The sequence below is a fragment of the Labrus mixtus genome, chromosome 23, assembly GCF_963584025.1.
Source record: "Labrus mixtus chromosome 23, fLabMix1.1, whole genome shotgun sequence".
In the NCBI taxonomy this organism is placed as follows: Eukaryota; Metazoa; Chordata; class Actinopteri; order Labriformes; family Labridae; genus Labrus; species Labrus mixtus.
The window spans coordinates 15210377-15223497 of NC_083634.1; the positions used below are offsets into that span (position 1 = coordinate 15210377).

Here is a 13121-nt window from a genome sequence, read left to right on the forward strand (position 1 = left end):
AAGGGTCAAGTTAGACCATTCTCACACACCACACTTTCTTCTTCTCCAACAGCTCCCCAACATTTGTAGCAGCGATGATGTCATCTGCAAGCTTGAGGTGATGTCACAGGGCCACTGTCTGGAGTACAACTACGACTACGAGAACGGATTTTCTATTGGTAGGATTGAAGCAAACACCCACTGAGCATTCGACGATGCACAACGTGTATTTAAATTTGAGCTGTTTTATGTTTCCCAGCACCAGGGGGTTGGAGCAACAGCTGGGGACCTCAGGGTGCTCAGGACTATGCGTACTTTGAGTCAGGCTTCGCCACAGGCAGCCGGCAGCTCGCCAGGCCGCAGCAGGACAGCAGCATGCAACCGCAACAGCGCGCGAAGAGGCACCGCAAAATCACCGGACCCACCAGAGACCAGAAGATCCAGATCTTCTTCAACATCACAGGTACAAAGAAGGTGTTTTGTTTACCCTCAAAGTGCTCGGGTGGTTTTTTTATTCGTTCCCATCAGTTGCTCGTTAAACTCTGTCCATTCCCCCAGCAAGCATCCCTCTGCCTATATCGAGGAACGACTCGATAGAAGTGGCCAATCAGAAGAGACTCCTGCGGACCCTCGAGCAACTGACCAACCGTTTGAAGCGAACGCTCGCCAAGCAGCCGCTGTCCAGTTTCCACGTTTCCTCTGAGATGATCGTGTCTGATCCCAAATCTCTGGAGAGCAGGAAAGCGTTTCTGTCCTGCCGGCCGGGGTCAGTGCTCAAAGGCCGGATGTGCGGTGAGTTGTGGGGGATTCGATGACTTAAACCACCTTTTTTTTTTTTTAAGAGAGTGATTTTAAGATTTTTCATGATTCGCTTGTGTTGTTGCAGTCCAATGTCCGGTGGGGACTTACTTCTCTCTGGAACATAACGAGTGTGCGAGCTGCTGGTTGGGCTCCTTCCAGGATCAGGAGGGTCAGCTGGAGTGCAAGTCCTGCCCGGAGGGGACCTCCACAGCGTACCTGCACTCCCGCAGCGTCTCTGAGTGCAAAGGTAACACAATCTCACAAACACAATCTCAGCTTTTTCTTAATTCAGTGGTTGTGTTTTGTAATGTTCTTTCTGTATCTGATAATTACTCGTGGTGTTTTTTTAGGACAGTGTAAACCCGGCAGTCACTCTCTGAATGGGTTGGAGATCTGCGAGTCGTGCCCTCTGGGTCACTTCCAGCCTGGTTTTGGCGCCAGAGAGTGCGTCGTCTGTCCTGACGAAACGTCGACTGTCACCAGAGGAGCCGTGGACGAAGAAGAGTGCGGAGGTGATTCAGTCTATCAGCTTAGTTTAAGCACTGATCTTTTGTTGAAGTTATCCTAAAGGCTGCTTGGTAACAGACAGAAATATAATTCCAGCCGGAGAGACAAAATACATCTGGCATTCAAGTTCAGTTATATCAGAAATTCCTTCTTGTAAATCTTTACATATTGTTGCTGTTTAAAGTTAAATCATGAATTTTGAAAGGGAGAAAGTCTTGGCAACTTTGAAACTTTTAAACCATTTAAAGCGTCGATATTTTTCAATTGTTCTGACATTAATGCCTTTATCTTCTTCTTCATGTCTCCTGCAGTGCCTTGTTCTTCAGGTCATTTCTCCCGTACCGGTCTGGTTCCCTGTTACCCCTGTCCCAGAGACTACTACCAGCCTGAACATGGCCGCTCCTACTGCCTCTCCTGCCCCTTCTATGGAACCACCACTGTAACAGGGGCGACTACGATACAACACTGCTCCAGTAGGTGTTTGTGACCAGTGAAGAACCCAAACAAAACCTTTACAAGTGACCCCACAAATACATACAAACTAGTGAAATCTATCTCTTTTTGTTTGGCTTCAGAATAAATCCCTTGTAGTTTCTCCTACAAAAGTGTAACTGTTATTTCTTAATACCAAAATGTATGAGAAACAGATCATTGCATCCCTTAAGTTGGTACAAATCTTCACCATTTAGTGCCGATCAAAGTTCCCCAATGCACACTCAAGGGTCATACAAAAAATGACAATGAATTAACAAAGGACAGAATCAGATCTATAAAAAGTCTTACTTGTAAAGTTGAGTTTTAAGAATCAGCTATAAGTATGTCTTGAAGTATCTGCCTGGTGTTTTCTGGACTCTTTTGTTGTTAGTGACTGAGAAAAACATTGTTTAATGAAACTACACCGTCATAGTTTGTTCCACCGCATGCTCCAGTGCAAATGAGCTCTGATGAAAAGGCGATGAGAGCGGATTTTCACACAGCACCGTTTCATTTTAGCACCACTGCGCTGAGTTGAGTTGTCTTGGCATGTATTAAAAATGACTTGTGTTGAATATCTGGAAGACATGCCGAGTGAAGTCAGAGCGGCTCGGTGTCAGCCGCTGTGCGTGAGGCGGCTCTCCTGCAGTTTCAAATCTCTCTGCACTTGTGGTGTGGTGTCAGATCTGTACTCGGGCAGGTTGATCCAAGTGGAAAAGGACTTACAGCACGGGATCAGCGGGGAAATGGAAATCATTTGACTTTTATTACTCTGCTGCAGAATGGAAATGAGTTACAGTGCATGCCTGAAAGTGTGGGAAAAATAATCATTTTGTTCAGACGATCAGAATGGTTCAACAGTCTGGTAAAGAGGGGAAAGAAGTGGGTTTTTTTTTTTTTCCGTCTTTGTTTCCACATTTTCTCTGTGTGTCATTGTCAGGTTTTGGCTCCAGCTTTCTTCCCAAAGAGGAGAGTGTGACTGCAGCTCCGGAGGTGGAGGTCCATGAGGACTACCAAGCAAGCAGCCAGGTCAGTCTTTACCCTGTGCAATGTTACATTTCCTCTTACAGAAGGCTGGTGTTTAATCTGACCTTTGGCACCTTTCCCCCCCATGTCATTCCCTACCTTCTCTCTCACCCCGATTTCGGACTCAATCCACTGTCCTATCTTAACAATAAAAAGGCAAAAAAGCCCAAAAAAGAATCTTTTAAAAAGAAAAGAATCGCTGGAAAACAAAGTTCAAGACGTGATATGAGAGTGTGATTTACACCATGTGTTAGATTGATCTGATTGGCTGTTCCCGCAGGTGTTCCACGAGTGCTTTCTGAATCCCTGTCAGAACAAGGGGACATGTGAGGAGGTTGGGGCGGGGTATGTGTGCTCCTGTATGCCCGGATTCACAGGTAAGACAACAGCATAATTCATGGACATTGCTATTGAGCTTTCATTAAGAAGTGTCGCTCTAAAAATATGACGATAATTAGTTTGTGTGTTGTATTTTTTTTTCGTATTGAAATGTCAACTGGAAACTTGTGTAATCTCAACCACAGCTGTGAAGTCTGCGACAAATGTTTAACACCCGCTCTGATATTTGCCTCTCAGGTGCAAAGTGTGAGGTCGACATCGACGAGTGTGACTCTACTCCGTGCCAAAACGGAGGCCTGTGCAAGGACGGCATGGGGGACTTCCAGTGTCAGTGCAAGCCGGGATTTTTAGGTGAGGGAGCAGTGAGGAAAAACAGTCTGAGCTGATGAGACAAGAATAAAAAAAAGAAAGGTCTACTGGTAAAGGGAGGATTATGGGTCACTTGAATAATCTTAAAACAGACTTCTTTACTTGCCTTCAGATGATTTCATGAAGGGGAAACAAAATTGTACAAACAGCTTTAGAGCAACGGTTTGATTAATTTGATTTCTGCATTTGTAAACTTAGCCAGCAGGACCTGAAATAGTGTTGGCTTCCCAAAAGTAATGTGTTCAACCTTTCATTTCTGTGTGTGACTGTGTCATTTTGACCCTCGTCTGTGCCAGGCTCTCTGTGCGAGGCGGAGGTGAACGAGTGTCTCTCCTCCCCCTGTCTGAATGAAGGCGTTTGTGTGGACGAGGTCAACAGGTTCACCTGCAGCTGCGCCGGCGGATTCACAGGTGAGCGAACAGAACAAGGTCACATTTTGCTCCCTGGACACCAGACTGAGTAAAAAAGTCTCAACTTCTGTCTGCATCTCTTCCGTAGGATCTCGCTGTGAGCTGGAAATCAACGAGTGCCTTTCCAACCCGTGTCTGAACGGAGGCGTGTGCGAGGACCTGACCGGCGGTTACACATGTAACTGTGTGGTCGGCTTCTCAGGGGATCGCTGTGAGGTCAACATCGATGAATGTTACAGCGCCCCCTGTCTGAACGGAGGCTCGTGTCTGGATGAGATCAATAATTACAGGTAAGAAAGGCTCTGATTGGAAGGCGCATCTAAACCTCTTCACAGTTGTTGGAGGACAGATTTAGGATTCCAATCTATTGAGTACAGCTTATAAATTAAAGTGCCATTTAAAGCATGATGCCAACTTTGTTATGGTTTTATATGTACCTGAAGGTGGTGTTTCTCTGTGTCTTCCTCCCCTCTCCCAGGTGTCAGTGTATGGAGGGTTTCCGGGGCCGTCTGTGTGAGGTGGACGTGGACGAGTGCGATCCAAACCCCTGCGTCAACGGGGCCAGTTGTCTGGACGGTCTGGGTTCTTACACCTGTCGCTGCCTCCCTGGGTTCAACGGAACCAGGTGTGAGACAGGTACTATAGGACAGACGACACATCTCCATGGCAACTCTGACAGAAGTGACAGAAGTTTCTTGTTGACCTGGACTGAGACTTTTATGAAGTACCACTAGAGAACCGCTGAGAACTGCATTCAATTTGTAACGATGGTTTCATTTGAATTGTCTAAGGGGTTTTAGTCTTTATATAATGCAGGTATGAGAACATGTGGCCCTTCAAAATGATGGAATTGCAATGTTATAATTCTAAAAAGCTGTATATTAATCTGAGTCTGAGTTTGAGAAGTGAAAGTTTGAATCCATGATTTCTTGTTTATATTCTGAGTTATCTTTGTTGTCTTATTAATGTGAATGTTTTTTTTTTCTCCCTTGTCCTGTCAGAAATGTCTTCTGCCTTCAACCTGGACTTTGAGGTGTCAGGTATCCATGGTTACGTCATGATGGACGCAGTGATGCCGGCGCTGACAGAGATCACCTGCACCTTTTGGATGAGGTCATCGGACACCACAAATTACGGCACACCTGTGTCCTACGCTGTGGAGGGCAGCGACAACGCTTTCCTCCTCATCGACTACAACGGGTCAGCGATAAAAAAAACAGTTTTTAACTTTATTATAAATCAGAATACAAGCTTTCTTTTCTGTCTCCCTGTGTCTTTGATTAAATCTCCACTGACTGTCTTTCCCTCCCGACAGCTGGGTGCTGTACGTAAACGGCAAGGAGCGCATCACAGACTGTCCCGCGGTCAACACAGGACTGTGGTACCACATCGGGGTCTCGTGGAGGAGCTGGGACGGGGACTGGAGGATCTACATAAACGGGAAGCCCTCAGATGGAGGCAAAGGACTGTCAGTGGGCACCACCATCCCAGGTGTAGTGCTATCCTCTACCTGCTCCGCTTCCTTCTGTAACACAAAGATTCCTCTGTTTGTGTAGACGGTGAGGTGTGGTTAACCTCTGACTTTACTCCGTGCCCTGTAGGAGGTGGAGCGCTGGTGTTAGGTCAGGACCAGGATCAGAGGGGCGAGGGCTTCAACCCTGTCGAATCATTCGTCGGCTCCATCAGCCAGCTCAACATCTGGGATCGGGTTCTCACACCTCAACAGGTAAACGCAGTCACTGGTGTTTCTCTCAAGTGCCTCATGGACCCGTTTTTATAACTTCCTCTGTTCCTCTGTGCTGCCTGTAGATCAAAGTCCTGGCCAGCAGCTGCCCCGCCTCCCATGTGACTCACAGGGGGAACGTCCTGGCCTGGCCCGACTTCCTCACCGGGGTGGTGGGCCGAGTTAAAGTCAACCAGAACAGCATCTTCTGTGCCGGTAGGAACATTTGTATGAAATCACAGAAGCGTATTGCATTCAATTGAGAAAAACAAATCTGCTCAGTTTCCAAATTGTTTTGATTTAACTTTTTTAATATTTAACTCGTTACTATTCTGAGTACTTCTATTTGCAACACATAGCAACAACAGCTTTCTTTTAAAACATTGTCTGGTGTCTTCAGATTGCCCAAAGCTAGAGAACGCCGTGCCCCACCTGCACGCCTCCACCGTGGAGGTCAGCCCCGGGGCGCAGGTCCAGCTGTCCTGTGATCCCGGCTTCTACCTGCTGGGGGAGCCAGTGCTGCAGTGCCAAAACAAAGGAGAGTGGAGCCATCCTCTTCCCAGCTGTGAACGTAAGGCAGACACCCACACCGCTACCTGATTTGATTTGCTGCTGAGCGGCATTTTCTTTTTTTTTGATGTCTTTGCTCATTTAATGTTTTTGGATCTGGGATTCAGTCCCAAATCCTCAAATAAACAAATGGTTTGCTTAGGCATAGGCTTTGAAATGATAAGTATGATGATGCTGTAAAACATTGTAATATGTTCTGCACATATTCCTCTTGTTTGTAAAAGAACCTTCATTATATTTCTCTCTGTGTGTTCCAGGAGTGTCGTGCGGGCCTCCTCATCCTCTGGAGAACGGTTTGTTTCAAGGTACAGACTTCCATGCTGGCGGCTCTGTGGTGTACCAGTGTGACGCTGGTTTTTACCTGCTGGGAGACACTAAGGTGCACTGCAGCAACAATGGCAAGTGGGGAGGAAATCCCCCGGCCTGTCTGGGTACAAGATTTTTTTTTAAATCAATCATTTATGGCAAATAAAAATCCAGTTTTTTTGACACTGTGTTTTATTATAAGTGTTTTTGCATGTTTTCTGCGTGTGTTTGTGCGTGTTCAGATGTGGACGAGTGTGCTCTGGGCTCCGACTGTGACCAACACGCTAGTTGTCAGAACACAGACGGCTCCTACACCTGCACCTGCGTCCACCCGTACAGTGGAGACGGCAAAAACTGCACAGGTAACAAGACGCAGAAACTGCTTTAGAGACACTTTGAGTAACAGCTTTTTTTTTTCTTTCCAATTTCAACCCGTTTGTGTGCGATTGTGTTTTTGTTTTCCTCTCAGAGCCGGTGAAGTGTGAGAACCCGGGGTCTCCAGAGTTCGGCCATAGAGAGGGCAGCAACTTTCTGATGAGCAGCGAGGTCGTCTTTGGCTGCGACCACGGCTACGAGCTCATCGGATCCACTCGCCTCCGCTGCACTGAGACAGGAAGCTGGGATGATCAGGTCCCTTACTGCAGAGGTAAGGGAGGGAGGGGGAGGGGTTACAAGTTTACAAGTTTCTATCAACAAATATGAACCTAGTGTGATCCTGTCGGCCTTTTTAATTGTATTTGAGCTCAAACCACCAGGGCGGGACATTTTGCTTTTAGCAGAAAATGGAAGGATAAGTAAGTGAAAGATAAGTCTGACAATACAGGATATTGTTTCCCATTGTCCAAAATGCCATTTATTTAAAACAACAGTTGATCCCACTAAGAAATAAAAAAAATTATCTTTGCTTTTTTTTTTTTTTTGGCCATAGTCATCCTAAAACTATTAGGAACAAATCATTGATCCCCAGTGTTACATAAGGCATGATCCAGTGCTCTGCTGCTGTGAATACTATAAGCTTAAAGTAATCTGCAACTGAAAATGAGAACAGTGTAATCCAGTTTGAGTCATATTTGCTAAAAAAAAAAAAAAAACTACAGTTACCAGCTGTCCAAGGGAAAATACTGACCTTTAAATGATCAGTGAAATGAGCATTTATCCGCAGCAAGATGATAATAGACTTTGACTTTGTCATTGGTGTTGATTTATTTTTCATTTTACTTTTTGTTTAGTTTCAGTTTTGATGAACGACTTCTTCATGATGGTTTGTTATTCAGGATGATGGAAAGATGGATAGATGGATAGATAGATAGATAGATAGATAGATAAAGTGTACTTCTTATTTCTGAGATTTTTTTAAACTTTTTTTCTTGTTTTGGTTACTTTGTTAATTTTTGTTAGTGGTGATAACTTTTATCCACGGACAGGGAGGATATGAGATTTGATGACAGTAAAGAAAAAAGGTGTCACTTCCTTTCTTTCAGTTTTGTTGTGGCTGTGTATCAAGAACTGAGAGGTGTTTAGAGTGACCACAAATACATGTAATGAGCACATATTCAACATTTTGATATTTCCTCTTTTTATATAAAACCTTTTATGGATTTCTTATTTCAGACACTTTCAGACATACTCCATAGTCATACTAAAAGTCTCTTTATGAAAAGAGTTGCAGCCTTTATTCATGGAATGAAATCACAGAAAGCTTTTAAAGGACGCTGATTTTTTAACAAGTGACTCTGTCTCACCTTAAAGGAGTTCCCTTATGAAAGCCTGCTGCTATTCAGATCTCACTCAGACACAACAGAAGGAAGTAATAAGTAATCATAGTGTCATTATTATCATGAAGCAGAAGCACTGATACACTTCAGGACAAACACACACACACACACACACACACACACACACACACACACACACACACACACACACACACACTCTGGGATGATGTATATGCATATAGAGAAAATCAAATAGTTCAGCAGCAAAATATGAAAGCAAGTAAACACATATTATTCAGTGTCGCTGCGATGTGCTGATTATTCATGCAGCTGTCTTTTTGTGCAGCAGGCTGAAAGGCCTGACCGCTGCAGCACCTCTGTTGGTCCTAAGCCACATTTCCCCCCCCCCCTCATAACGAGAGAGGAACTGACTTACTCAGCCAGTCTGTCAGTTCAGCCTACATCAGCTGTGGCTCACCTCTGTGATGTTGTCTGCCAAAATCAATACAATGAATTTCATTGAGGGGGTTTTTGTTGTTGTCGTTGTTATGATGCAGGAAACGACACCAGAAGTTGAATAATGAATGTTGAACGCATTAGAGAGCAGCACGCTAATGCTAATAGCGCGACAAGGCTGCAGCATTTTTAGGAGTTCACGCAAATCCAGAAGCATCGCTGTGTGAGCTTTACATTTCTGCCACTGTTGTTAAAATAAGATTTATCTAAATATTGACAGAATAATGTGATGGGTGGTAGAGTCACTGTCTGTCACATGACCATTTGTGGTAAAAACACACCTTTGAGCGAAGCTTTTTAAAGTGACACCTCGGTATATATATATTAGTCTAAATTGAATGTACACATTTCCTGAATTAAGGGTTAACTGTTGTTACCAAATCTACAGATGATTGTTGTGAAAATGGATCTCTCAGGTCAAAGAAAATTAAATATTTGGGCTTCACTGCAAATTAAGTTCAAACCCACTGGTCCCTCTGTGGACAAATCGAGATGATTTATCTCTTTTATGGTCTTATCCTGTACATGTTTAAGTCTCATCCTTCTTTAGTTTGAAATGTCTAATATCAGAATCAGAATCAGAAATACTTTATTAATCCCAGGTGGGAAATTCGGTAAGCAACTCATAATGAATGTATGGTGGGTTGAATTTAAAAAAGGCTGTTTCAGTAAAGTTTCTGTTCATTACTTCGCCTGCAGGACTTTAGTATCATATAAAATAACCACATAGCGATCATCGATCTTCTTTCTGATCGCCTTGTTTGCTTTCGCAGGTCATATTGAGACATCAGTATGAATGTCATCCAACAGCTCCTCAGAAAAAGCTTTAAAAGACATACATATTCATGCCCTTTAGTGAATTACTGAAAATGTTGGAATCAGTGTTTTTGGGGACTTTCAAAAGGGGTCATGATTTGCATCCTGCTCCTTCAGTTTTGGCCTTGTTTTTCTTTAATATTTCTCTTTTAGGTCCGACTGCGTCATTGGAGTGCGTTTTTTTAATCACTTTAAGTTCCTCTTTGTTCAATAATGCCTCTCTGTAGCATATATTTGGCGTCTATCCATTTGTGTATTTATCTATCCATTTGACTGTGTGCTTCTTTCGACCCGTCTGTGGAAAATGTAATGGGACATTGATGCTGGACAAAGTCTGTGCCTGAGTCAGTACATTTAATCAATATCACTTAGAGGAGTCTGAGGAATGGAAATGTGTGCGGAGGTTCTTCATTTGCATGTAGTAAAAACAGGACTTGTAGTTGCAGCGTTCTTCGTCACTCTTGCAGGATGCAGTAACTAAATCTTAAGCAAACTTCAATATGAGGAAACAAGGCTGATGTGAAATGAGGTTTAAAGAGACAATTTAATCCATAAAAATCTACTCTTGTCAATATCAATTTATCCACACACAAAACTACAAGTTGCCTGTTACTCTCTAGGCGACCGTATGTAGACCTGTTGTTCCCCGTCCTGCTCCGTTGAAAGCTTTCTCCCCACATGCCAACAAGTGCTCACATGGCAGTTTTTGATGGCGGGACAAATTCAGGGAACTCCAGATGTCTTCACTGATCTGCATGATTAACACAAATGATATCAAAATAAAAGAAGATGAGGTGTGATTGGTCTCCAAAACTTTAGGAGAGAGGCTCATTATGTTAAAATAAACCTGATTTGCTCTGCGGCTCTAATCATCTTTGTGTTGTACTGCAGCGCTCTCCTGCCAAACGCCAACTGTGCCAGAGAACTCCGTCATGACCGGAAACAACTTCACCTATGGAAGCAAGGTGACTTTCAGGTATCATTGGAATCCCCTCCAAGACTCCATGTTGTAATAATGACAGCAGGAAATATCAAACGACACATTTAAAAAAAAAAAAATCTTCTGATTCTGTGTTTTATTCATCCATGGCAGCTGTATGAAGGGCTTCCTGCCTCAGATCCCCTACGAGTTCCAGTGTCTCTCTAGTCTGAGGTGGAGTGGAGCGCCACCCATGTGTCACCCAGTGAACTGCGGGGATCCTCCGACCATCATGAACGCTGGCTACACCCTCATCACAAACACATACCAATCCATTGTAACATACAACTGTGCTGAAGGATACAGGTATATATACATGCCTGTCATCCGCATTAAGCTCGCTCTACCACCTCACCAGAATTTAAAAAAATAGTTTTTGCAGTTTTTGTGTCTGTTGTTTTAAGCTACATGTACAACAAACTGCAAAGACGTGCTGTGATTATATATAACACATCTGTTAAATACCACTTCAGAAATAAAAAGGAGCCAATTGTGTTATTAAATGACACTTTAATGTAACTGCAACAAGTCCAGTATCACCTTAGTTGTGTATATTATGTTGTATCAATGAGTTTATAAACCATGTCACAGGGAGATTATAAACTCTCTACGAGTATTTAAGATGTCATCGGCTCTGATTTATCCGTAATCACAAGTCCTCTCTAAATCTCTGTGACCCTCTAATCGCTGCAGTGAGTGTGTGAACTAAGTTGTGTGTTTGTGCGAAGACCACAGGGCACCATGGAGGTTGTCTGTGAGGCGACGGGGGAGTGGAGCACGCCTGTCCCCCGCTGTGTGAACGTCCTGTGCAGTGAGCCTCCGGCCCTGAGAGATGCTGTGACCGTAGGAGAGAGCTATGAACTGGGAAACAAGGTGCACTATGTCTGCAAAGAAGGGTAAATGTGGTCGAAGTCTACTCAGTTATTGTGCAGATTTTATCAGTGTAAACTACAATAGTATATTTGTATTCATGTGAAGAACTTTATCTTAAAGCCCCTGTGAGAGACTCATTTTTTGTGTTTATTTTGGTGATCCCTGCAGACAAAGCGGCACTTCTGATTTCTATGTTTATTTGGTCCTGTATATGTAGTGTTTTCTAAAGAAAATTGTCATCCTGCTTTCTTTTAACTGTTAAATTAATCACTCATTTTACGTCTTTGCCATGGTAAGCGTAAAAACAAAAACAAATCTGCAGAATTCTATAAATTCCCATTTTCTAACATCAACCCCGTGTTAGGCAATTCAGACGTTAAATACTATAAAAAACTGATCAGTTCTTATGCTGTTAGTCTTGTTAGCTTTTGTAGTTCATACATAGGCATCGGTATCAACTAAATTATGTTTCACGATAAGCCTAAGGCCCCCCCTCTGGAGCTTTTGGTGACTAAAAGACACATTTTCTTCAAGTAAAACAGCCAGGCATTTATATGATGGAACCTCGTTGTTCAAAGTTAAATATGAAAATCATCTGTAACCGTTCTCTTTTGATGATTACTTATTTTTTTCTGTTAATGTTTGTAATTATTTATGTGTGCGGCCTGAATGTTCGCCTCATTTTCTAATGTTTTATATTAACCCGAGGAAAAAAACGTTTTTACTGCAGAAAATGCTAAAAGGGATCTTAAGTAAAAAAAAAAAAAAAAAATAGAGATAAGTGATTGTGTTGAATGAGACTTATTTACCTTTTCATTTAACTTCTGCTGTCTCCTTCACAGCTACACTCTGATTGGTCCAGAGATGAGAGAGTGTCTGCCAAACGGCGACTGGAGTGACAGCTCCGCCCAGTGCGTCCCCCGTTCCTGTGGCCCCCCTCCTGCCATCGACCACGCCGAGCCCTATGAGAGCCATCAGCTGTTTGGAGACACTGCTAACTACTACTGCACTGACGGTTACACCGCTGGCAACAACTCCAAGATGGTGTGCAATGCTCAGGGTGTGTGGGCGGCCCCTGATGGCGTGGAGCCCCCTCGCTGCATCGCTAACTTCTGCCTGCGTCCACCTGAACTGCCCCATGCGATTTTGGATTCTGTCAACAAACCAAAATACGTCAGCAACACTGAGGTCAGCTTTAAATGTGAGGAGGGCTTCATGCTGAACACCACCGCCACGCTCAGATGTCTGATGGGAGGAGAGTGGCAGCCTTCGCCCTACGATATCGGCTGCGCGCCCGTGAGGTGCTCGAGGCCCGAGGGCATCGACCGGGGCTACGTGAGCGGGACAAACTACAGTTTTGGAGCCGTGGTTGCGTACAGCTGCGATAAAGGATTCCTGATCAGAGGAGAGAAGAGGAGGACGTGCAAGGCTAATGGCGAGTGGGGTGGAGTTCTACCTATCTGTGCCCCTGTTTCCTGCGCCCCACCTCCTGCACTAAAGAATGGATACATACAGGTGAGAAACAGCAAAACAGAACAAAGTCATGTCCCATGTTGTGCATCTGAAATGCATCTAAAGCTCAGATCCTCAGCCTGGTTAAGACAGCAGGCAAGATCATGGGAATGTGTGCTCCTCTTACCCCCCAGGATCTTTTTGAGCAGGCTACCATCACACAGGCCAACGGCATCTTATCGGACACGTCCCATGTATTGCACTCC

The 13121-nt window shown here is 44.0% G+C and overlaps 1 protein-coding gene across 1 annotated transcript in view; it reads left to right on the forward strand.

Moving 5' to 3' along the window:
- Positions 1-13121, forward strand: part of svep1 (sushi, von Willebrand factor type A, EGF and pentraxin domain containing 1) — an 86540-nt gene that overhangs the window by 58389 nt on the left and 15030 nt on the right. The window contains exons 14-37 of the mRNA XM_061031582.1: positions 53-158; positions 239-442; positions 538-771; positions 866-1027; positions 1131-1292; positions 1599-1760; positions 2702-2790; positions 3068-3164; positions 3364-3477; positions 3792-3905; positions 3994-4195; positions 4384-4541; positions 4907-5105; positions 5221-5396; positions 5507-5631; positions 5715-5844; positions 6029-6199; positions 6456-6629; positions 6747-6866; positions 6974-7150; positions 10443-10527; positions 10645-10836; positions 11259-11426; positions 12246-12918. Of these exons, the coding sequence (XP_060887565.1) occupies positions 53-158; positions 239-442; positions 538-771; positions 866-1027; positions 1131-1292; positions 1599-1760; positions 2702-2790; positions 3068-3164; positions 3364-3477; positions 3792-3905; positions 3994-4195; positions 4384-4541; positions 4907-5105; positions 5221-5396; positions 5507-5631; positions 5715-5844; positions 6029-6199; positions 6456-6629; positions 6747-6866; positions 6974-7150; positions 10443-10527; positions 10645-10836; positions 11259-11426; positions 12246-12918 (4194 nt within the window). The remainder of the gene's footprint in view (positions 1-52; positions 159-238; positions 443-537; positions 772-865; positions 1028-1130; positions 1293-1598; positions 1761-2701; positions 2791-3067; positions 3165-3363; positions 3478-3791; positions 3906-3993; positions 4196-4383; positions 4542-4906; positions 5106-5220; positions 5397-5506; positions 5632-5714; positions 5845-6028; positions 6200-6455; positions 6630-6746; positions 6867-6973; positions 7151-10442; positions 10528-10644; positions 10837-11258; positions 11427-12245; positions 12919-13121) is intronic.